This window comes from Podarcis melisellensis (assembly GCF_964234715.1).
Source record: "Podarcis melisellensis genome assembly, chromosome: 10".
In the NCBI taxonomy this organism is placed as follows: domain Eukaryota; kingdom Metazoa; phylum Chordata; class Lepidosauria; order Squamata; family Lacertidae; genus Podarcis; species Podarcis melisellensis.
Window position 1 is genome coordinate 31227688 of NC_138542.1, and position 26535 is coordinate 31254222.

A 26535-nucleotide genomic window follows, 5' to 3' on the forward strand; every position below is an offset into this window, starting at 1 on the left:
ATGAAATCACAGGGTGCAGTATTAGCTTCTGGTGTGAGTGCTTTTTCTTATTTCCACGTAAGTAAATGGCCAACATTCATTAATATACAGAAGAGTAAAGTGCTGCTCTTTGGGGAGAATGTTGTGATGGGGTTAAACAACCTGAAGTTACCAACTCTTCCACAGCTTCTTTTATCCACATGTACCCTAACTCAGTCAGACAGATGGGCAATTTGCTAGCGACTGAGACGAGTGAAGCTAAAAATATAGTGATGGTCATGTTAGTAGAAAACAATGAGGCACCTGAAACTGGATCATGTGAAGAGAAAGAGTGGGAGCTGGGGAGAAAGCCCAATTTCAGCACCTGAAGGTGTTAAGTGTTATAAACCATGGCATGTGGTGGCGCTGTGGTCTAAACCACTAAGCCTCTTGGGCTTGCCGATTGGAAGATCAGCAGTTTGAATCTCCGCAACAGAGTGAACTCCCGTTGCTCCGTCTCAGCTCCTGCCAACCTAGCAGTTCTAAAGCACGCCAGTGCAAGTAGATAAATAGATACTGCTACAGCGGGAAAGGAAACGGCATTTCCCTGTGCTCTGGTTTCCGTCATGGTGTTCTGTTGCGCCAGAAACAGTTTAGTCATGCTGGCCACATGCCCTGGAAAACTGTCTGTGGACAAACGCCGGCTCCCTTGGCCTGAAAGCGAGATGAGCGCCGCAACCCCAGTCGCCTTTGATTGGACTTAACCGTCCATAGGTCCTTTACCTTTTTTTTTTTTACTATTTCAGTTTTGAAAAACCAGTAACAGTTGAACATCCCCATTACCCTCACTCATGTAAGAGTATTTTGCACACATAATTATCACAGTTTAGAGCTCATTACTTACAGACTGGTGGTAGCTCATACTCCACTTCTAATACAACTCGCTCGCCAACGTTTTTAAGCAAACTGATGATCTCATCATGGCGGAACTTTGTCAGGTTGATTCCATTCACAGATTTGATGTAGTCTCCCACATCCAGTTGGTCACTCCTGCAACACACATGCAACCACATCCATGCTAACATATTAAAGGAAATGGATGAGTTAATACATTCATAGAAAGATGGTATTTTTAATCACATTTTAGAATAACAAATACTGGGGGGAATAAGTACCCATATAATTTATTAGCATTGTTCTGTAAGCATACAACAAGATGTTACATGGGCAAGTTGAACATCTGCTTTATTTTATTTTTTACTGTATTATGCTGTAATTAGTAAACTAATTAAAAATAAAGGTGGGAAATGAACAACAGAAAAGAGAGCAACATTACTTTGAAATGTGCTGGGTAAGACCTGCAATGTTTTACAAGTTAAAATATGACTGTATTTTGCTTTGAATCTGGTGACCAATATCCCTTCTTTTTTGTACTGTTTCACATTATTCTTAATAAAAATTATATTATTTAGAATATACCGGCCCTGAGGTCTATGGGTATAGGGCAGTATACAAATTTAATAAAATATAATTATCTGAACACTAATTATCCAAATGATAATATAGCATTATACTAGTCTATTCAGCATTCTTTAATTTATTTATGCAGTGCCATCACTGTGCAAGGAGATTTGCTGGCAAAGAACAGGCAGGCCACTACCCCCAGAGAACTAGGAGCATAGGAAAATGCCCCATACCAGATCTAACTATTTGTACACAGCCCACTGTTGACTACAGAAATTGGCAGCAGCTCTCGAGGGTCTTAGGCTGCCATTTTTCACATCATCTCCTCCATGAAACCTTTTTTTTTTTTTTTTTTTTTGCTGCAGATACTAAGGACTGAAACAGGTTGCCCTTGCCTAGAGTGGCTGTATTCTACCACAGAGCTATGCAGGGGCCGCAGAACCCATTTTGCCACTTGAGGCGAAACAGAAATTGCTAACCTGCCCTGTTGCCACTGCCTGCGCCATGTTCTCCTCAAACAGTGGAGAAGCAACACTGGCATTGATGACAATTTCTGGAGAGATCTTACATGCTCCAAAGCTGGTGATGGGAGTGCTGATTTGGGGGCTTCTGCCACCTGAGCTGGTATCCCCCCACCCTGCTTAATGGCTGCATGGGCCCTGTAGCTATGGTTCCTCTCTTATTTAGTCAAGTTTGATTTGAAATATAGTGCAGGAGTATGTTATTAACTTGTTTCGGTCAGATTTAGACCTTGCCAATTAGACAAGTTAGCTCAAATACAACCCACTTAGCTCTTTGTTTTACTTTATAAACAGTTGCTATCCAGTTTCAGCCAGCTGATAGCAGGAAGTCTTCTGCACAAGTCACTAACAATACAATGCTACACATTTCTGCTCAGAAGTAAGCAACATTGAATTAAATGGGGCCTACTCCCAGGAAGTTGTATAGGAGACTGGAACCTAAATGTCCTGTGTATATTTTAAAACCACATTCTTAACTTCGAAATAGGTCTCGAAGTTAATTATCAAATTCAAAGGAAATTAATTAGCTTGAAACGATCTTTGATATTTCAAGCATAAGCCACACAAGGGAAGCAGGGGAGAAGATGGTGCAAAAAAATATAAATTGTTTCATTCTGTGTGTCTGTTCTGATATGCCAGCCTTAAGTTTTCAGTAGACCTTTCTTATTTGTTATTGGGATTTTTTTTAAGGCTTTCACACAATGTTCTGCTTTTTGGCTTGAGAAGTATTTACCGAGCGGCAATTCCTCCTTGACGAAGGTTGGACACTCTTGGTTTACCATCCTTGTCAATTCCACCAGACACTGTAAGCCCCAAAGTTGTGCCTTCTTTCTTCATTAATTCAACTAGTGTTGAGCCCTTGAATTCCTCTGTTGAAAGAAAACGATTAGCATTTTAGAACTTTAAACAGTATAAAATATTTTAGTATTTCATTTTAATTTACAGAAAAGCTGTAATTCCAGAAATATTTGGGGGTTTTTTGGATTACTGTTGGTTCAGTAGCTGAGAACATATTTACTAACCCTTGGTGTTACCAGTGGCGAAGTAGGCTATTGCCCATGAAAGCTCATGCTGTCATACGTTTGTTAAGTCTTCATATTGCCACAAGGCTCTTTGTTATATCTGGCTTTGAATACTTTTTTTAAAAAAAATAAAAAGAACACTTTAGGTTTCTCCTACAATAAAGAGGCATATAAATAAGGCATATAAATTTTATGAAATAAAAGAAAAGCTAAGGTTGAGCTTAAAATGATTTAGCACTCAGAACCAAATCAGGTATCAGTCATTTCCCCAAAGTTTGCAGTGAAGAAATTATCTTATACCTTAAGGTCACACGCCAACAAAGAACTAAGTGTGCTTAAGTGCATAGCACTCTTGACATAAATGATAACCATCTCAGAGAGCTTATTTAGGTAATGATTTGTTTCGCTAAGTTCTTGCATAATAAAATGACTGCGGCTGACTTTTGAACCTTAGCACTTAAATCTGAAAAACCCATTTATGCTTAATAACATATAAAGTTAGGAATACTAATTTGCCCCTCCTTCCCCTTTTCACATCCTGCCGACCTAGCAGTTCGAAAGCACATCAAAGTGCAAGTAGATAAATAGGTACCACTCCAGCGGGAAGGTAAACGGCGTTTCTGTGCGCTGCTCTGGTTCGCCAGAAGCGGCTTAGTCATGCTGGCCACATGACCCGGAAGCTGTACGCCGGCTCCCTTGGCCAATAAAGCGAGATGAGCGCCACAGCCCCAGAGTCGGCCACAATTGGACCTAATGGTCAGGCGTCCCTTTACCTTTACCCCTTTTCACATGTGCTAAATGAAGTATAGTGACATTTTGTGCCTTAAGGGAAGTACAACCCATAGATGTCTACCCAGATGCACATTCAACTGAGTCCAGCAAACCTATCTCGTGTAAGTGTGAACAGCGTTGCAGCCAGGTATTGAGACAACAAACACTTTGGGTAAGTCCATTATGGATCAAGTTTAACACTGTATTTGAGGGCCAGGCAGGAATTTTCCATTTGGCATCGGCCATCTGGTTTCCACCTACCTCACAGCAATAATCACAACTCTGTAAGGTAGTTAGGCATTGGGTGAGTCTATATCTTGACTGAAGGGGAGGGTGTAGCTTCTGCCTTCTCCTTGTGGGAATACAGTATCTACACCTGGGCAAATTAGCAACACCTGTATGGAAGCATTCCTTTGACCATATGCTACTGCTCTAACATACGGAAGGCAAACTATTGAGGCTAAGAAGCAGAGGAAGGGGAATTTGTAACCATTTTTTTTTAAAAAAAAGGAATTAGGACAGAATGTGGCAGCATGACTACAAATCAGCACAAAAGGCAAGGGGAGAGGAATCTAGGTCTACAAGAAGCCTCAGAACCAAAGATGCTGAGAAAGACACATTCAGGTATCGCAAACAGGTCACCGACAACAGAATTGTTAACTTTGACAGAGTTTCTTTAGAAAGAATAAGTCAGGATTAAGGGGTGTGGGGGACACAGGATGACATTTTGACGATGACATAATTGTGTGGTAGCTGCAAAAATTGTGCATACATGAGCAGAACTGATTCCATAATGAATACATCTCAGAGCACTGTAAAACAAGCAAATCCTGTCTTCAGCCCTGATTATCGTGAATGAGCCTTTCTTAATTTCAGATGCTGTGCCAACTCTGCTTTGCTCGGCTTAATTTACACAAAAAAACCCTATGGTTTTGCATAGCCTGGCACTTGATAAGACCCAAACAATAAGATGTTATTTTCCTCAGGGAGCTGGAGTTCTCTCTTCAGGGCTTTGACATATAATACACATTGGCTAACTAGAGGGGAAAGGGAAAAGTTTTGTTGCATTTTTAATTTCGGGGCAGGGTGTGTGTGTGTGATTGTGTCACCTTAATAATTCGAGCAGGTTTGTAAAAAAACAGTACAGCAAGTAGAGAGAAAGCACCTCAACTCACACCCGTCTCTTCTGCATTTTTCTGTTATAGAGAAAACTGCCCTTATTCTTGGGTTGCACCCAACTAAGCCATGGGAGAAAAGCAATGACAAACCTAGACAGCATCTTAAAAAGCAGAGACATCACCTTGCCAACAAAGGTCCGTATAGTTAAAGCCATGGTTTTCCCAGTAGTGATGTATGGAAGTGAGAGCTGGACCATAAAGAAGGCTGATCGCCAAAGAATTGATGCTTTTGAATTATGGTGCTGGAGGAGACTCTTGAGAGTCCCATGGACTGCAAGAAGATCCAACCTATCCATTCTGAAGGAAATCAGCCCTGAGTGCTCCCTGGAAGGACAGATTGTGAAGCTGAGACTCCAATATTCTGGCCACCTCATGAGAGAGAAGACTCCCTGGAAAAGACCCTGGTATTGGGAAAGATGGAGGGCACAAGGAGAAGGGGACGGCAGAGGACGAGATGGTTGGATAGTGTTCTCGAAGCTACCAGCATGAGTTTGACCAAACTGCAGGAGGCAGTGGAAGACAGAAGTGCCTGGTGTGCTCTGGTTCATGGGGTAACGAAGAGACGGACACAACTAAACGACTAAACAACAACTAAGCCATACTCAGAGCAGATCCACTAGAATTAATAGACATGGCTTACTTAGGGCCATTAGTTTCAATTGGTCTACTCTTAGTATGACTAATTTGAGTGCAACCCCTTGCATTGTTGTTTATAAATTCAGATGCTGTGGCAACAATTCTCTGTTCTGCTCATCGTTTACTTTCTGCACATCTTTGTTGACCCAAACCACTCTGAGAACTCTCATATGTAATCAATTGAAAGGCTTCAGTATAAAGTGAGGAGTCCTTGAAAATGTTTGCACGTAACGTGGCTGAACTCCATTTGAACAGCATGCAGCAGCCTTCCATTTATACCAGGTAATTCAATTTTCTGATTTTTTAAGAAGTTGCGGGCTTTAAAATCAGAGCTAATGCCTTTGTTCCTATATTTCCCCCGCCCCCTAGTAAATATCACTTGAGAGGACATATATACAAATGCTTGTTAGCTCAATTATCAGGTCACAATATACTCATTCATTTCAGACTCAGGTTGGAATCCTATGTACAGAACAAAGAGAGACTAATATCCAAGTAAATAATAATAGTAGTTTTTGTTGTTCTGCATAAAAGCATAACACTTTCTTGAAAAATGAGTGATACAGTTCGTGCACAGAAAAGGGTTTGCAGCAAAACATTTCAAGAGACCTAGAACAGAACAAAGGAGCAAAAAGGAGCTTTAAAATAATTCATAAGGTGTTTTCTTGCAAGGCATACTCAATATAAACATATTCTAGTCTAGCGATAAAACAAGTGAAGAATGATTCCTAAACAAACAGCGATAACTTTATCTTTCCAATTAAAAAACAAAATAGAAAATATACAGACAATGGCTGGAAGCACTGGGAGAAAAGTCTTACATTTAGGATTTTTAAAGCACAGATAATATTCCATCAATTGAAGCTTGATATTTTCTCAAAGTCAATTGAGAACGGTGACTGGGATTTTTAATCTCCTCCAAATTCAAAGATTTAAATAAACAGTGCCTCACATTTTGAATTGGAATCCACATCTAAGATCCCTACCATTAAAGGCTTCAGATGAAGGTTGCTTCAAGACTAAAATAAGACACAAGAAACTTGAAAGCAAAATGGTAGTTTACATTAGAATGTGCACCCCAGAAATGCTAAACATTTTTGGCCCTTTCTGTACTATACATTTAAAGCAGTATAATTTAACTTTAAGCAGTCATGGCTTCCTCTGAAGACCCCTATCCCCCTCATGAAGCTACAATTCCCAGAGTACATTAGGGAAGAGGAATTTATTGTAGCACCACTCTGGGAATTGTTGCTCTGTGAGGGGAATAGGAAGCTCCTAACAATTCTCAGCATCCTTAACAAGCAACAGTTCTCAGGATTTGGAGGGGAGGGGAGTCATGGCTGAACAAGATGGCTTTAAATGTATATTGCAGATGGGGCCCTAGTTGCTAACAGTATTTTGCACCCAGAAAGATTTCCAATTTAAAAGCATTTGAGAAGAGGTGGAGAAATCTATAATTCAGGGCTTCCTGCACGTCTAACTTATACTTTTACTTTCCAATCAGATTCTGTACTTGCCTCCTGAGGTTCTGCGTAAGCATAATGAGCTAATGGCAAGGAAGAATGAAGGTGGACGTAGTCTTTTGCTTGCGTGTCAAGGCCACAATCCAGCCCCCTTGGGAAATAAAGACACAATGACACATGAGCGTCGGGCCGCGGTTTAAATAGGCCCCACAGCATTCCCTGCGCTCCCATTGGAGCACCTCCCTGGGGTGACCGGGGAGCCATACTCCATTGCGAAGCTGGACACCAGCGCCAAAGAGGGGGTGTTCTGCGGTCAGTGCACAATCCTCTGTTAAAAGGATGTGGCATGTGCTAACTTCTTACACAGGACTGCTCATCACCAAATATTGCATTTTTGATTTCATAAAATTAGCCAAGAAATTGTAATGGTTATCAGATTAGAACACACACAAAAAGGAATTCTGAGCAATAGAGGAATAAGGGATATTTGCATTAAAAATATATTAACTTCTAAGAAAAAAGGTAGGATAGTAATATTTTTGGTGCTATTACACCCAGTTAATTCTAACCATCTGTCTGTAAAATATCAACTCAAAAGTACCGTACGCTTGTCAAAATTTTGACAGGTCTCAGTTAGGGACCACTCTCCCCTATTATCTCCAATGGATCTCTTCCAGAACAGGATTTTAAAATGAATCGGAAGCATTAGCACTTGATTCTCTCTTGTTTGCATAATATATTGTTTTAACTGGTTGATTTTATCTGGAAAGAAAGGGAGGCACAGACTACTGTTGATAATAGCATGGCAGCAATGAAAATTGTGTAGTCCAGGTTGAACATGCTATACAGTAATGGAAAACACAGCTAATTTTGCTGTGGCTTTCAGATGTTTTGGAGCAGGGTTTGATAGTGCCAAAACCCAAATATTCAACCTCATATTCATTTCCCAAACTACCAGCAGTAATTCTGTCTGAACTTGCTTCTCTCATATATGGGACTTGTCTCTTCTCTTAAGATTGTATAATCCAATATACAAATGAAAGGCAGCATCTTCCTACATAGAGGCACTCATCCGAGAGTAGAAATATACTTCCATGCGTAAAAGACATTTTAGCAGAGAATAATTTGTAACAGTTCCTTCTTAGTCACCTGACAATCACTGATGTACCTCTTTCCACCATCTTGCCGTATCTGCCATTGGAACCATTTTGAAACTTCTCTTTATTTTGATTTCCACTCTGCAGGAATAAGTCTTCTGATCCACTACTAGCTTGAATATTGTGGGATAACCAGTCTCCTAATAATCAACATGCTTAGGTCTAATTAAAGCATGAAGGGGTTACATAGAGTAAGCCCTTGTCATTTCCTTTTACTTCGGGAGTAAATAGGTAATAAAGCCTATTGTTCACCCCAAGTCTACCTGAGGAATTCAACATGTGAAGAAGCTTGAGCTGCTCACTCCAGCTCAGTTACATGGCTCTCTTGAGCTCCTATACCAATAATTTGGGAACTTTCACTGCTTTGTAACTAAACTAAGTTTTACTGCCTGTGCAGCTTTTCTGATTGATGTATGGAAAAGCACATGAACCAGACCTTGGAAGGGTTTGTAAGTAAACCAATTTTTAATTTACCAAAGAGATCTAGGTGAGGATGGTATGTGGATGCTGCAAAGGATGCTTGAGCTGCACTGAGCCCACAATAACCTCCTGTGTGGAAGCGCCCCAAGAGACAAGTGAAACAAGACTGCAAAATAAAATAAAAATCAATTTATAAAAAGCAGGGGCATTCGAATTTTATTACCATCTTTATTATAGCAATTTTCCTGTGGCACAGTTAAATGGAAGTGTATCCTGCCTGTTCACATCACTTTTAATGTATTTTAGAGAACTTTGATTTATTTCAGCAACAGCTAAAATCTTTGATTCTTTTTTTACACTGAAGGATATAATAATCAATGCAATTAAAATGGAAAATGAGCAGAACTGTACAGTTTTCAATACACTTCAGAAGCACCTTGTTTTCTGCCATTCCAAGTTTTTTTTAAACAAACTTGCCTACCTGTGCACTATATGATTATGAGATCTACTTTAAAAATGTTGCTAGGCAGCAAGTTTTCTCTTCCTACTGCATGACAGACACTGGGTGACAGACAGGAGGACAGGGATTCTGTATCTCTAATAGTTCTGTAAAATAGGGGTTTCAGCTCTGTGTCACTTCAATTTCTACATAGCTATTAAGAATGCCGGAAGCCTGCCCTTCTTTGGACCAGGACTTCAGAAGGGCTACTTCCTTCTTGTAGCATGAAAAGATTCTGCACAGCCAAACGTCTCCATAGCCCATGAAAATATTACAGTCTCTTGCCCATGCCTACTTAGCAATTTCCTTGCAGTTAATTTGTGATGCAGCAGCTGAATGTGTAAACTAACAAAATCTATCTCGTGTAAGGGCAACTGAGGGCCAGATCACATGACCCTCTTGATGCGTTAGCCATCCAGTTATAAGCTTATCATGGCACAGCTTGCTTCCAATTGAAGGGAACTGCATTAGTGTGATAAGGTTCTATCTGTGATAAGCTATTGTACTAGTTATCACATGAGAAGCATGGTGTGCGAACTACAGTTTCATGTCATTAGATGGGATCAGTTTCTAATTCCTGCTGACTCATTCTGTAATGGAGGCAACCAGGGAAAATGCTGCTACTGATAAGCAATTTTGTAATGACCTTAATTTGTAAAGATTACAACAAATGTTAGCAGGATTCCGGGGGGGGGGGGCAGGCGGGGGGACGGGGGCGGGGAAAGACACAAGTCACACATTCTCAACACCCACCCACATGAAACCTTCCATTTCCCAGGATGCTGCCGTTTAAACATTCTTCCAGGTAAGAATGCCACTTTATTGTTTAGTCCTGCTCTAGGAAGCACAGGAAGGTTTTTCCCTGTACAGCCTGCCAGGCTAACTTCTCATATGCTCCATTTCCAGATACTACATGTCAAAGTGAAGTGGAGGGAGCCAAGATGGTCCAGCAGTGCTCTCTCCCCAACACCCGGCAGCCTGCATTATTCCTGCATAGAGCACGGTTACCTGCATTTGCTTATTCAGCCAGCGAAAAACACAAGCAGTTGTGCCCTTCGTGAGGATCAAGTACGATGAAACAATATATACGGGCCTGTAAGAATAACCATGTGGACATGATCTAAGGGTACTTCTTAAGGTTTGTTTACAAACAACAATTGCACCCATCATTTATAGCAGGGTTCTATGTGTAGTTAGGGACGCGGGTAGCGCTGTGGTCTAAACCACAGAGCCACAGAAGGTCGGCGGTTCGAACCCTGCGACAGGGTAAGCTCCCATTGCTCAGTCTCTGCTCCTGCCAACCTAGCTGTTCTAAAGTACGTCAAAGTGCAAGTACGGTGGTACCTTGGGTTACAAACGCTTCAGGTTACAGACTCCGCTAACCCGAAAGTAGTACCTTGGGCTAAGAACTTTACCTCAGGATGAGAACAGAAATCACGCTGTGGAACCGGGAGGCCCCATTAGCTAAAGTGGTACCTCAGGTTAAGAACGGACCTCCGGAAGTTCTTAACCAGAGGTACCACTGTAGATAAATAGGTACTGCTCTGGTAGGAAGGTAAACGGCGTTTCCGTGCTCTGCTCTGGTTTGTCAGAAGCGGCTTATTCATGCTGGCCACATGACCCGGAAGCTGTACGCCGGCTCCCTCAGCCAGTAAAGCGAGATGAGTGCCACAACCCCAAAGTCGTCCACGACTGGACTTAACGGTCAGGGGTCCCTTTACTTTTCTATGTGTAGTTACAGGTTCTTGAAAACATGTAAATAGGGTCGGCCCAGACATTTTCCTGCTAGAAACTAAAGAAGAAATGCCTCCTCCTCCTCCTCCTGTGTGTGCCTGGCATTGTGGCATGTGGTGGGTGGAAGTGGGCACGTGGGTGGAGACATGGTATAGGTGGAGGCCGGGGGCGACATTCCTGTTTTGCTTCTAGTGGCAAAATGCTAGAAAGCACAGAGTGGGCATGCAGCAAGAAGAGGAGGCAGCGGCCAACAAGTGGAGACAAGTAGTGTCCCCCCAGAGAGGCCAGATGGATCACCTCTCCTGGCTATTGGGAGCCTGCTGCCCTGAGGCAATTGCCTCACAGCGCTTCATGGGCTGGACTACCCTGCCTGTAAAGTGAAGGTGTAGCCTGACGCTTGGCTACATATAATGAAAATGGGAAATTACCAAAAGCTTCCTATTGCCCATAAACTTATTTTGCATAATTAAACACTGTAGTGTTGTGATGAAAAGGGTTTACCACGAGAGATTTGCCATTGATCTGGATGATTGAATGCACGATCAAGTTCTGAGTGGGGAGACAAGTGATTGCCTTAAAAGGGCATCATTTGATAAATACATGAAGGTTCACATTAACCTTTCATTGACTTGGCTGGTACAAGGTAGGGAAAGCCATAAATGCACAAATAAGCTACATCCTACTAGAAACAATTACTATTGACACAGAGGCATCCACGGTACAAGCCCCTGAGTATTCAAAGGCAATAAGACCTTGATCAGAAGGGAAGAGCTAGTGTTTGTCCTTTCCAATGGGAATCATGGTGAGGGAGTTTTATTTGTATATTTTTTTAAAAGAGCCAATGCATATAAAATTAATGAACAAATGTACTGAAGTGTGCTGTTGGTTCTGCTACAATTAGTATATTTATTCTGTTCTATTATCAGGTTTTACACACAAAGTATTTTTTGTTAAGGAATGTCCCTAGGGGCATTCTAGTCTATCACCAGCTTTAAAATGGCAAGTACGCAAAGGCAAGTTAATTACAATTAAAATGGGAATTGAAAAAACAAACATGCAACTTCCTAAATAAATAGTGCATACTACTATTAGTTGCCTTATGCAACGAGCCTCTAGGCAACATACAACACAACAGAAAACAAACACTAAAACTAGTAGAGTTCTTCCCCCGCTTACAGATCAAACTGAGACTTAAGATTTGCCAAGGAAACCTTGCTGGCCATCCCACAACCGCCAGACTATCTCTTGGAGACTCCATGGAAGTGGACTCTCTCAATGGTAGCACCCACCTTTCGGAATGCTCCCCCCTGGGTAGTTTGAGAGGCAGAGCCAATAACTAGCTTTAAATACCTTTTCAATAAACAGAAATTATTATTCCTTAATAACATATTATCCATGGTAGCCTTTGCCAAGCTCAGGCCTTCCTGCTGTTTTGCATTACAAATCCCAACAAGTTGCAGGACAGCGTGGCTATACTTGCTGGGGCTGATGGAAGCTGAGGGCACCAGGTTGGCGAAGACAGATCTATGGTATATAATTTTATTCTGTTTTTATTTAGCTCGTAAAAGAGTTCTATTGGACCGTTGGTGCTCTATGAATTTATATTGATCCCCCTTTCCCAATTATATTTTATGTAAACCGCTTAGAGATTTCTTTTTATACTGCAGGATGTAAAGTTTATAAATAAATACATAAATCTGAAATGTGAACAATTCAAAATGATACAACCAAGCAACAACAACAACCAAAAAGCAAGTGTGAGCACATGGCACAATCATATAAAATCTGAAAACCCCAACAGAACCTAAAACATGTCCCCATAAGATTTAATAGTGACTAAAGTTAGAGGTGTTAAAATGTTATTAAAGGACCTGGAAGATTAAAAGGGACATTAAAGCATGTGTCAAGTGAGCCTCCTTAGCATGGGCTGGGGAGTATAAAGCATAGGGGCTAAATATGGACCTCTACACCTCTTTTGTGGCCCCTGAGATTCTTGGTAGGCCACAATCCCCTCCCCAGGCCATGCACTCTCTCTTCTGGCTGCAACTCTCAGCAGCCCTGGTTTGCAACCTGCTTGAGTGTTTTTGTGTAATTGGAATGCATTCTCTGATAATCCCAGATGGAGGAAAGAGAGGGGCATCTAGCCAAGGTGAAATTTGCATTCATTGCCCCACCCACTTTTGCCTCTGGCACCACCCACCACTGGCAGGTGGCCCTAATTAGAAGGCTGCCCCAAAGTGAGATGTGGCCTTCTCTTTGGGGAGCGCTTTCTACACATGGTGGAGTGGGAGGACCATGGAGAAGGATCTCTTTCCTGGGTTGTCACCCTCTGTCAAGAAGGCAGTTTCTGCATGTGCTATAGAGGGAAGTGAGGGGCTGCTGGGGCTCATCAACCTGGGAAGGTAGCCCATTCAGGATAGGCTTCCTCAACCTTGGCCCTCCAGATGTTTTTGGCCTACAACTCCCATGATCCCTAGCTACCAGGACCAGTGGTCAGGGATGATGGGAACTGTAGTCTCGAAACATCTAGAGGGCCAAGTTTGAGGAAGCCTCAAGTCTAGGAGAAGGAAAACTCTTGATCCTAAACCTCTGCTGCCTTGTGAGAAAGGCTTTGAGAGTAAACCTTGAGTGGAAACACATACCTACTGTCATGAGAAAAAACTTTGGGAGAAGCAAAGACTAAGGACTACACAAATCTGGATTCCCTAAATGGTTGGATGGCGCCTTGTACGCCGCCTCCTTCCAGCAACTTCTGCAGCCAAGCTGGTGCCAAACATATTGCTCTGTTTCCCTTTGGTTCACATGGGTGAGGCCAAGAGGGAGGTCCTATTGTTTGGGCAGCCCAGGACCTCCTACCCAGGCTCTCACCCCAAGGTGCTGCTAACAGAGCAGTTTGACTTCACCTCCATCATCTCTCAAGACAGACAGATGCCAACAACAGACACACATTTTAGGAAAGGCCCTGAAGTCACTTCAGCAAATGCAAGCTTTCAGTAACCACCTAAAAGCAAAATGTTAGGTGCTGTTGTTGTTTAGTCGTTTAGTCGTGTCCGACTCTTCGTGACCCCATGGACCAGAGAACGCCAGGCACCTCTGTCCTCCACTGCCTCCCGCAGTTTGGTCAAACTCATGCTGGTAACCTCGAAAACACTATCCAGCCATCTCATCCTCTGTCGCCCCCTTCTCCTTGTGCCCTCCATCTTTCCCAACATCAGGGTCTTCTCCAGGGAGTCTTCTCTTCTCATGAGGTGGCCAAAGTACTGGAGCCTCAGCTTCACAATCTGTCCTTCCAGTGAGCACTCAGGGTTGATTTCCTTCAGTATGGAGAGGTTTGATCTTCTTGCAGTCCATGGGACTCTCAAGAGTCTCCTCCAGCACCATAATTCAAAAGCATCAATTCTTCGGCGATCAGCCTTCTTTATAGTCCAGCTCTCACTTCCATACATCACTGCTGGGAAAACCATAGCTTTAACTATACGAACCTTTGTTGGCAAGGTGATGTCTCTACTTCTCAAGATGCTGTCTAGGCCTGTCATTGCCCTTCTCCCAAGAAGCAGGCGTCTTTTAATTTCGTGGCTGCTGTCACCATCTGCAGTGATCATTGAGCCCAAGAAAGTGAAATCTCTCGCTACCTCCATTTCTTCCCCTTCTATTTGCCAGGAGGTGATGGGACCAGTGGCCATGATCTTCGTTTTTTTGATGTTGAGCTTCAGACCATATTTTGCGCTCTCCTCTTTCACCCTCATTAAAAGGTTCTTTAATTCCTCCTCACTTTCTGCCATCAAGGTTGTGTCATCTGCATATCTGAGGTTGTTGATATTTCTTCCGGCAATCTTAATTCCGGCTAGGGATTCATCCAGCCCAGCCTTTCGCATGATGAATTCTGCATATAAGTTAAATAAGCAGGGAGACAAAATACATCCTTGTCGTACTCCTTTCCCAATTTTGAACCAATCAGTTGTTCCATATCCAGTTCTAACTGTAGCTTCTTGTCCCACATAGAGATTTCTCAGGAGACAGATGAGGTGATCTGGCACTCCCATTTCTTTAAGAACTTGCCATAGGTTGCCATGGTCGACACAGTCAAAGGCTTTTGCATAGTCAATGAAGCAGAAGTAGATGTCTTTCTGGAACTCTCTAGCTTTCTCCATAATCCAGCGCATGTTTGCAATTTGGTCTCTGGTTCCTCTGCCTCTTCTAAATCCAGCTTGCACTTCTGGGAGTTCTCGGTCCACATACTGCTTGAGCCTTCCTTGTAGAATTTTAAGCATAACCTTGCTAGCGTGTGAAATGAGTGCAATTGTGCGGTAGTTGGAGCATTCTTTGGCACTGCCCTTCTTTGGGATTGGGATGTAGACTGATCTTCTCCAATCTTCTGGCCACTGCTGAGTTTTCCAAACTTGCTGGCATATTGAGTGTAGCACCTTAACAGCATCATCTTTTAAAATTTTAAATAGTTCAGCTGGAATACCATCACTTCCACTGGCCTTGTTATTTGCAGTGCTTTCTAAGGCCCATTTGACTTCACTTTCCAGGATGTCTGGCTCAAGGTCAGCAACCACACTACCTGGGGTATACGGGACATCCATTTCTTTCTGGTATAATTCCTCTGTGTATTCTTGCCACCTCTTCTTGATGTCTTCTGCTTCTGTTAGGTCCTTTCCACTTTTGTCCTTTATTATGGAAATCTTTGTACGAAATGTTCTTTTCATATCTCCAATTTTCTTGAACAGATCTCTGGTTCTTCCCATTCTATTGCTTTCCTCTATTTCTTTGCATTGCTCGTTTAAGAAGGTCTTCTTGTCTCTCCTTGCTATTCTTTGGAAATCTGCATTCAGTTTCCTGTATCTTTCACTATCTCCCTCGCATTTTGCTTGCCTTCTCTCCCCCGCTATTTGTAAGGCCTCGTTGGACAGCCACTTTGCTTTCTTGCATTTGCTTTTCATTGGGATGGTTTTAGTTGCTGCTTCCTGTATAATGTTGCGAGCCTCCATCCATAGTTCTTCAGGCACTCTGTCCAGCAAATCTAAATCCTTAAACCTGTTCCTCACTTCCACTGTGTATTCATAAGGGATTTGACTTAGATTGTATCTTACCGGCCCAGTGGTTTTTCCTACTTTCTTCAGTTTAAGCTTGAATTTTGCTATAAGAAGCTGATGATCTGAGCCACAGTCAGCTCCAGGTCTTGTTTTTGCTGACTGTATAGAGCTTCTCCATCTTTGGCTGCAGAGAATATAATCAATCTGATTTCGATGCTGCCCATCTGGTGATGTCCATGTGTAGAGTCGTCTCTTGTGTTGTTGGAAAAGCGTGTTTGTGATGACCAGCTTGTTCTCTTGACAGAACTCTATTAGCCTTTGCCCTGCTTCGTTTTGATCTCCAAGACCAAACTTGCCAGTTGTTCCTTTTATCTCTTGACTCCCTACTTTAGCATTCCAATCCCCTATGATGAGAAGAACATCCTTCTTTGGTGTCACTTCTATAAGGTGTTGTAAGTCTTCATAGAATTGGTCAATTTCAGTTTCTTCAGCACCAGTAGTTGGTGCATAAACTTGGATTACTGTGATGTTAAAAGGTCTGCCTTGGATTCGTATCGAGATCATTCTATCATATATTCCTTAGGAACATCCTAAGGAATGCAACAGCTGATCAGGGATATATATATACATACACATGTACGTACACACACACACACACACACACACACACACACACACACACAGCACCTTGTTCATATGTTTAAATCAAGATATGGCAGCTGTTTTTTAATATTGGTTTTTTAGGGTGGCATAGTTTGCAAATGACGGATTAGAGTTTTCTGTGATGAATAACATATATTATATAAAATGACCCTCCAGTGTGAGAAAAGGGTATGTAGGGAATGTGACTTTCCAAAATGTTGAAGATAAATGCAAAGTATTATTGGCTTTCTCTTTTCAGAATAAAAAAAATCTTTTTCAATTATGATCTAAATAAATTTCCAATTTTCAGCACTGATAATAGTACAGACTTTTTCATTTATTCTGATCAGTCCTTTGGTTTTTATACATCAGGGGTTTATTGACAATAAACCCTTTCCATATAAAAAGTAAGTAAAATATTTTTTGCTAGCGCACTTTTTGAACAACAAAGGAAAGCAATTAATAGGGACATAACATTACATGAAAATGATTTATGGCCTTCGGCTATCAAATACGTAGAGATGAGGATGACTGCACCAAATAAACAAAACCAATGGAGTTAATGATCTTGTTTATCATGGAGCTTGAAGGAACCTTTTCTAATTTCCTGCAACAAGTTAACTTTTTTCCAGTGCTATTCTAAACAAAATTCCAATTTCCAATTTTCAGCACTGATACTAGTAAAAATGATTTGTTGAGGGAACTATTTCTTTTCATCTGCTCTTTGGTTTTTATATATGGAAAGTTCATTAGAAATGAACAGTTAGTGTATAAAAGTGAAGTAAAATAGTAAATCTGTATACTGTATAATAATTATAAATTATAAAATTCTTCTTCATTCAGGTCACTTCAAATGTAGTACCAGACCACAGCAGGAAGGTGAAATTATGTCTTTAATTTGTTTGATGATTGGGAAAAAATGTTTGTCCCAATTGTGCTTCCAAACCTTCAGGATTAATTGTCACTTTCAAGACAAAGTGTTTATGATAAACATGCAATGCATATTAATTGATGGGAATTTCATGGAATATTTGTAGATAGTTGGCTACTTTGCTATATAGCAAAGCATCACTTATCCATCATTTTAAAAATATTTTAAAATGTTTAACATGTTTACCAGGAAATTACCAAACAAAATCAAATCTTCTACAGGAAATAAAATAAACCTAGTTTCTGTTAACGTATTAATAATTGTTAAACTTAATTGAAGTAGTGGTTTCCGGTTTCCCGACTGTGGTTCAGAAAACCTGAGGGTTACTTGGAAAAAGCTCACCAAGTGTTCCTCAATGGAAAAACGACTTATGGTGGATAAGTATCCCAGAAATGCAGATTGCCCTGCACTATCAAACCTTTTCCTGTGTCACGGTCCGGTTCATGGGTGGTAGAAGTCCTGGCTGAGGACGTCGGGGCCGGGGGCAAGATGGCAGGGTGGGAGCAGGAATGGGAGTCCAGAGGCCAGGAGTAAGGAAGCCAAGACTCTGAGGGTCAGAGAGCTCAGAGTCAAGAAGCCAAGGGTCTCAGGATCAAGAAGCCGGGAGTCAAGAAGCTGAGGTTCAAGAATCAGGAAGCAAGAAGCCAAACGCAGCAAGGCAGGAAGCGTGTTGCTGTAGCAAAGAGCCGAAGGGAAATGCTGACCTTCTATCCCTTCCCAGCTCTTGCCACCAGGTGCTGTGAGTTACCAATCAGCCTCACCTGTGAGGCCATGCCTTGCCTCTTCAGAACAAACTTAGGAAGGCCCCAGTCCTGCAAAGTCCTATTGATCACAGGGCCTGGCTCCTGGATGCACACCTGACACTCTGAAATGCTCAACTGCAGGTGAGCGCACTAGGATTTGCATTAAAGCAGGCTGTGAAAATGGGACAGCAGTTTCAGCAAGGTTCTCAGGAAGCAGGTGACATTCTTCAAACATTTGGCCTCAGGAGAGGGCATACCTTGATGAACAGTGACAGAGTTGACAGCAAATTTGTGTGTTGTGTGTGTGTGTGTTCTTGTTTTCCTTCCACCATCTGTGTTAACAGAGCTGAAACCCACACATAGTATGCCACTATATCCCCCCACAATGCCTCTACTGTCACTCCAAGGGCATCGCGGGGATAAAAACTATTGTGGTCCTCACTGGCCAGAAATATCTCCTAGCATATCTTCCATGTACACAGCTCCCATTTTTTTAGCTCAAGGACCACACTGAGGGACCCATGCCAGCAAGTGCACACACTGGCACACAGCCATATACTCATATAGCATGCATACCCAGAGAGATGGGAGACAAGCAACCTGCTCACACCTACATATTCAACTCAGCCATGTTTTTGATCCCAGGGGAAGCAGTGGTGTAGGAGGGTCTCCTCCTGCTCCAGTCCTGAGGAGGAAAATCAGAGCTGCTTTTTCGCCTTTACAAAAGGCCCGTTCTTCCTCTGGTGCAGCTCTATTCTTAGAAGAGCAGAGAAACTTAGGAAACTATCAAAGCTCTTCTAATAACAACGGCATGTCAGAGGGGCAAGATCTTTTGCAATGCTGAAAAGAGGTGACATAACCCAACCGCATGCTTATAAGACCAGTGAAGAGGTTGAAAACTTTCCACTCTGACAAGCACCATAAACTTGTTGGGTGGGGTGCTGGGGGGGGGGCATCAGAAGTTGTTTGGGAGCAACCAATTGGCCATGGATCATAGGTTAGCAATCCCTGATATATTAAACAAAGCAAGTTAGGTGTAATGAGCTTAGACTTAGTTTCCTTTTTTTCAGAATACCATGCTTTCAAAAAAAGACTAACAATTCTCAATAATAGGTCAACATTCCCAATTTCTAGTTCATTAGCTATCTTTCTATTCTGCCTCACAAAACTACTTTACCTGTTAAAAGAAAAGTGCACCAGGACCTATTCTGAGTTCTGACTCAGCAGCATAATCTTATGTGTGCTCAGAAGTAAAGACCACTGCATTCAATGGTTTTTTCTCCCAGGAAGATGGATATTACATTGCTGCATAAATCTCAGTTTTTAGAAGATGATGATACATTGCCCAATATCAGAACAATTGTTTTCTAGAACATTTTTATGTGACTAAATAGACTCGGATTGATAAAGTTGATCATGTGATATACGAGTATATTTTTTCCTGCAATATTTTCAAGGCATTAGAGCCAATAGAGCACAACAGGAATTTAAATCTAAGCTGTGTGATTAATTGCACTCTGTGATTTGACATTAGTAGCCAATCTTGCGGCACAGTAGGATGCTAGATTAAAACTGAATCGTGAATGAATCGTATCTTCCTGACCTTTGCAAATTTCTCCCAAGGAAAGGTTTTTACACTTTGAGGTCACTACTGACACCATCCTCTGTTTTAGATGGATGCTTTCATAACAACTTTTCTATCTACTTGTGGAGCCCATGTTGTTAAAAATTTACAACATTTATATATCTCACTGGGCTATCCCTGAAGAAGCAATGTTAAGATTCTTGCCCAATTACTGGAGGGTCAAATCCATTGGCCACATCCATAAAAACCTGATAATCTGTTTGCTAACAATAGCAAATAGAAGATTACTAAGAAAGTAGCAATTTTCTTCTAGGTTGCTATAAAATGTCAACCAAGTTTCCTTGCTATAGCCATCATGTAAATTGATGTCCTTGCTACTCTTTGTTTTAGATTGCATTGTCACCTTGCTTTATATGTTTCTTGTTTGCTTGTCATGAGTTATAACTTAAATAAATGTGACCTATCTATAAAGGTTGAGCCAATAAAGCGTTTGACCTATTTGATACAACCTTTCACACTTTCCTTACAATCACAGTGACTGAGGCATCTTTGAGATCATGTGGGGGAAATAATGAGGTCAAGAAATGAATGACGTTGCATCAGTTACAGCCCCATGGAAATTATTGCCCATGGACACACCAGTTTTGTTGGAAATGACAGTGTCTAAAGATGGGCTCATAAATGACTTGGTATCATTCAATATAAAATTCTGAAATTGCTGGGTGTGGGAGATTTGCATGCATAAAAGAAGTAGTATGGTCCAGTGCGCAGAGAATTGTAACAAGATTGTGGTTCATCTGTGATCTGGAGAGAATAGCAAGGAATGGGGGCAATTGGGAAGAGACTATGTATCCTGTTAAAGGTTGTAATAACTGGAATTAGGAAACAGGGATGGTTAGAGGAAGATACTTCAGACTTCTGGCCTAGAGTGGGGCAAGGGGGGGCCTCCATGGCTCAGATCTTTATCAGTCACTGACCAAGTCACTGCTATAATGGGATCATGACCTGATCTGAGTGATGAATAGCATTAAATAGAGACCTTCAGCATAGCCACGTCTGAGGCTTTTCCTCCAGTTCCAGATAGTTTCTGCTAGTGCAGACATCTGCACTAGGGCTCACATGCATAAAAGACAACTCCATGTTTCATCCTTCATTGATGAAGTCACAGGTGAAGATGGGAGTTTGCACAACTGAAAAACACTGTATCTGAAGCGAAGCTCAGTGATGCGAATGCAGTGTTTCTATGTTGGTTGCTATACGCTAGCAAGTCAAAATTTGAATCTGTGGTAATCAAGTAGTGAACATGCATTTAGGGAGAAGCTCTGTATCTGAGCTTTCCCCACAGCAGCTAGAATATTCATGAACATTTTACCCACTCTAGCATAGAAACCCCTTTCCCATTAATATTTGCTCACTCTTCCTGTACGCCATTGAATCCGGTTCTGTATTTTAGCATTTTCCTCCAATAAGTAGGACAGTAGGAAGCCAAATGGGAGCAGATGGAGCTGCAGATAAATAGACCAGGCAGAGCAAAAGCTATTGCAGTTCCATTACTGTACGTAGCCCAGGGCAGGAGAGGTAGGCTAAAAAAGGTTTTGCTTTGGCAAGGTCCCCAGAGTGAAGCCAGATTACATGAGGTAGGTCCTGTGAACTGGATAAGACTCTTAGAGCAGCCAGCAGGAAAGTTATTTATCACCATCTTTACATCAATAATTTCCTCACCCATCAAAACAACCGTGTGCGTAAACTACCTTCAAATTATCATAAATCTGCCATGATAAATACATTTATATATATATATATATATATATATATATGCATGCAATGGCATGCCCTGTTTATTTATGGTGTCAGCAGTTTTCTCTGCTCCATTCAGACATAGAGGATTAGATTCAGAATGTACTTAGGCATTTCCCTAAATCTTTTCTAATTCAAGTAAGGCAGTTTTAAGCATGCACCCCAGTACTAATCTGAACAGGAGTAAGCTGTTTTGAACACAGACCAAAATTTTCTGACCCAAATAATCTGCCACATGGTGCCAGGGTGCATTAATTACTATAATATTGACTATGACACACAACATACAACAGGGAATTTCTCAGTTCTTGTTCTGTGGAGTATTCTCAAGGCATATACTTTAATCACAGAATTAATTTTGGCATTAAATTAAATGATAGGACTAAACAGTAATTCAGTTTTACAATGATAAACGATGCTCAGAGAGGGGATAAGCCTGACAAAAGTTTAAACTGCAATTTGGGTATAACCAACCTGTACGTAATTTTAATTAACTGCCTTTACTTTCATTAAATCTGCATATCCCTATGAAAGAATCAATCATTTGTTGACTTTGCACAGTGAGATAACAGGATGAAAGTGACAGGTATCCTCATGGCATGAATCACACACTAGCTGTTTAAAACAATAAAACTAAAAAGAGCACTACAGGAGAGTCTATACCCCATTCTTTGCACTCCTCCTGCAAACCGACTAAAAGAGGAGTGGAATTAACACGTAGCCTGTGAAATGATTCAAGGACTGCTAGTGCTATCAAGGCAGCTCCATTTCACTGTTCATTTCCCTGGTCCTATGTGGGAAGATGGTTTTATTTTATTTCTCAGCTGCCTTTTTCCATAAGGTCCCGGGGCGAGTTACAACAGTATAAAAATACAGTACTAAAATCAGTTTTTAAAAATTGCAATCAGAACAACAGGGTAGGTCCATATACAGTGGTACCTTGGTTTACATACGCTTCAGGTTACAGACGCTTCAAGTTACAGACTCCGCTAACTCAGAAATAGTACCTCGGGTTAAGAACTTTGCTTCAGGATGAGAACAGAAATCGTGCTTTGGCGGTGGTGCTTCAGGTTAAGTACAGTTTCAGGTTAAGAACGGACCTCCGGAACAAATTAAGTACTTAACCCGAGGTACCACTGTATATAAATTCTCTCTCTCTCTCTCTCTCTCTCTCTCTCTCTCTCTCTCTCTCTCATTCTCACACACACACTCCTGTTGTCATTATTGATCTATATTTATATCTATCTATCTATCTATCTATCTATCTATCTATCTATCTATCTATCTATCATCTATCTATCTATCTATCTATCTATCTATCTATCTATCATCTATCTATCTATCATCTATCTATCTATCATCTATCTATCTATCTATCTATCTATCTATCTATCTATATCTATCTATCTATCATCTATCTATCTATCATCATCATCTATCTATCCATCTATCATCTATCTACCATCTATCTACCATCTATCTATCTATCTATCTATCTACCATCTATCTATCTATCTATCTATCTATCATCTATCTATCTATCTATCTATCTATCTATCTATCATCTATCTATCTATCTATCATCTATCTATCTATCTATCATCTATCTATCTATCTATCTATCTATCTATCTATCTATCTATCATCTATCTATCATCTATATCTAATCTATCTATCATCTATCTATCTATTGGAAGCCACCCACAGTGGCTGGGGCAAACCAGTCAAATGGGTGGGGTATAAGTAATAAATTGTTGTTGTTGTTGTATCTCATGTGTCAAAGGCAAAAGCAAAGAGGTACATCTTCAGCGTATGATGAAACCTGTGCAATGAAGGTACTAGACACACCTCTGTGGCAATGAAATTCCAAAACTTAGGGACTGCCACAGAGAATGCCCTCTCACGGGCTGCCACCCCCGGGACTCATGAGGTCAGTGGAACTACCAAGAAGGGTCCTGTGGTAATCTCCTACAACAGGGATGTCCAACAGGTCGATCGTGATCTACCAGTCAATTGCGTGATCCTTAGTGATTGACCCCCAAAACCAAAAGCTCAACAACTTTGACTCTTCCTCCCCAAAGAAAGCTCAACAACCTTGGGTCTTCCTCCCCTCCAAAAAGCTCAACAACTACCAGTTTTGTTTTAGTGGGAGTAGATCGCAGTCTCTTGGAATCTGGACACCCCTGTCCTATGAGAACCCATGGCTTAAGTTGTCAAAAGATCTATAACCTTTCTACAGAAGTCCCAGCCATTTCCCCTTGTTTTGTGAGAGGGAGGAATGCAGTAGTCCTCTAACCTACTTCACAACGTTTACAGTAACATATAGAAGTAGTGCACAGTAAAGAAAAACCCAGAGAAATAGAAAGCTATTTCAAGGACAAACTAGAGAGATCATCCACAGAACAATCTGTTTATAAATAGCATTGAAAGAGGCACTTGTTTTCACACATAGCTGCCTTATAAAATTGTACCAAGTTGTCGCCACGATAATTTGTGTTCATCATTTCAAAATTCGGTATACGAATCACTGAAATGGAAATCACTTTAAGGGTCACCTAGCCTGATCCCAAAGTGAATAGAGGAAATCTGCTGCTGCAGTGTCTCTGAAACATCCAGAAAACCCCCAACAACAAACCTCTGCCTGTTCTACAGTTACAGTTTTTAAGTACACTAGACATCATTTTGCCAGGCGAAAAACTTTCCACTGGCAGGAAGACTCCAGCAAGCTACAAATTTAGTTCAGACTAGCAATTTGAACAATGGAAAATCCACTATATATGCAGGTTTTATTTCAGTTATCGTTTATAATAGTTACTGTCAGACTGATCCAACACCAACATATCATTTTATTTTTTTTAAAAAAGCTATAACGCATTACAACAGCTTATGGTAATTGTCAGGGAACTGCCATAGGCTCAGAGGCGAGAAATAGAAGGACAGTTGTGTTACAGGGAGCTTCCGAAAATCTTGCGAAGCAGTTCCTCTTCCGGGAAGGAGGAAAGCCCCACCTCCAGTGGAGAAGAGGTACAAGGACCAGAGGATGCTAGTAAGAGCCTTAACACCGAGCCTAAGCAAGCCGGAGAGGAGGGAAGCACGCCCTTGCCATCGCCCATCCTGCGCAATAGTCTGAGGCGCAGAGAGGGGCGGAGATGGTTGGGGGTAACGAAACTTTTATGTTGGGGGAGGTACAAAAAAAGACCACTCCTGGATTCTGCTAGGACATGAATTTATGACACTCTTCACTGTAAATAGTTTGCACCAAAATAAAGCCTGTAAAAGACAGTTTGGAGTCCTGTTACTCTCGAGCAACTGCAACAGCCATCTGCAATTAATTCCACAATTAGATGACATACTGTACTATGTGAAGTTGTTTGTCTGTCCTGCAAACCATTCAGTTTCATGGGATGCCTGAAATTTTACTGGTTTCCCACTATTTTGTATAGTTCCCTATCTGTGGTGTTTCCCCCTCCAGGGCTGAGTGAGTCCACTGTATAGCAGTCATCTCACCAGCATAGTGGTGGCTTGTCCCTTTGCCCTGTAGGATCATTGTACAGGATCACTCTTTGAATGTTGCAAAAGTTTCATGTACCCTGTAACCATTTCTTAAGTATTCTACTTATGGAAGATACACCATCTCCCTCATAATTTTGGATGCACTTTTCTTCATCTTGTTTTTATTGGGCTGTATTCAATGCAGTTGTCTGATTAGCACAAGGATTTTTTGCTTCCACAATAGAACTGTCCCTTGCTCCCCTGTGCCCTTCCCAAATCTTCTCCAGAGTGTTGGAAGGGAAAACCCAGAAAAGATTTATGGGATGCCCGGGGAAGAGAGTGGTTGAAGTTTCATTGTGCAAGCAGAAATCCTTGTACTGATGGAAGGAGACACAACACGTTCTCTCTTTTACATGTGGTGACACATAATATTTGAAGTAAGGGTGGAAGCACTATACATATGGAATTGCTAACCTCTCTGGCATGCTAATGGCTTTCTGTGCAACCTAATCAAATGATCTAGGCTTTGAGCGCTAGTGTAATAGCATAGTAGCTAAAATCTCGCCTATGGTGGCCTTAGGGAAGCCTCCCTCCCACAAATGCAAAATGGGGTGGGTGGGGTGGGGGAGAAAATATTGACTTACCTTACATCATGGTTGTAAGAGCTGCAGCTAGTTAATGCATGTGAAGTGCTTCGAAAACTTGAAAGCACTATGAAATGTTAAATATCATTACTATTCATGTGCTAGGACTGTTCAGCCATAAAAAAGAAAATCCAGCCTGAACGCAGAGTTGGACTAGAGTTTTCATGTCTCTAATCTATAATTAGATCTTATAGTTCTTAGATAATTTGACATTTTTCAGCAGCAGACTATCAGTTCTGGAGGTAGTTTTTCCTCTCCAGTTTAAGATTTGTGCCCTCTAACAGTCCGATCAAACATTTGTCGCTTAGGTCCCAACTCTAGCCAGTTTTGCTGGTCCAACGCAAGGCATGTGGTTGGGCGGTGGGTCCAGGGAGGTGTGATCTATATGGCAGGCATAGGCAAAATCGGCCCTCCAGATGTCTTGGGACTACAACTCCCATCATCCCTGACCACGGTCCTGTTAGCTAGGGATGATGGGAGCTGTAGTCCCAAAACATCTGGAGGGCCGAGTTTGCCTATGCCTGCTATATGGTGTGACCTATTCTTCAGTACTACAGCAGCTCAGTAGCTGTTGTGCCTATAAGCATACATGCGCATTTATACACACACATATGTATGCTGGTGTAGCATAGTGGCTAGGGAACTGCAAATCAGGAATCCCACAGTTTGAATCCCACCTCCACCATTAAGTGGCCAGGTATCCTTAGGCAAGCACACCTGCCTCAGCTTGAATTCAACCCATTTGTAATATGCAGGATTGTTGCAAGAATTGCAACTGAACATATACACAGCACTATCAAACACATGCTAAGTTGCTGCTATTACTAATCAACATTAAA

At 41.5% G+C, this 26535-nt stretch overlaps 1 protein-coding gene across 21 annotated transcripts in view; it reads right to left on the bottom strand.

Annotated features, from left to right (window-relative positions):
* Positions 1-26535, bottom strand: part of GRIP1 (glutamate receptor interacting protein 1) — a 328693-nt gene that overhangs the window by 63932 nt on the left and 238226 nt on the right. For all 21 annotated transcript variants that reach the window (XM_081927999.1, XM_081927983.1, XM_081928002.1 and 18 more), the window contains 2 exons: positions 2677-2812; positions 863-1008 (listed from right to left, as the gene is read on the bottom strand). In XM_081927999.1, the coding sequence (XP_081784125.1) occupies positions 863-1008; positions 2677-2812 (282 nt within the window). The remainder of the gene's footprint in view (positions 1-862; positions 1009-2676; positions 2813-26535) is intronic.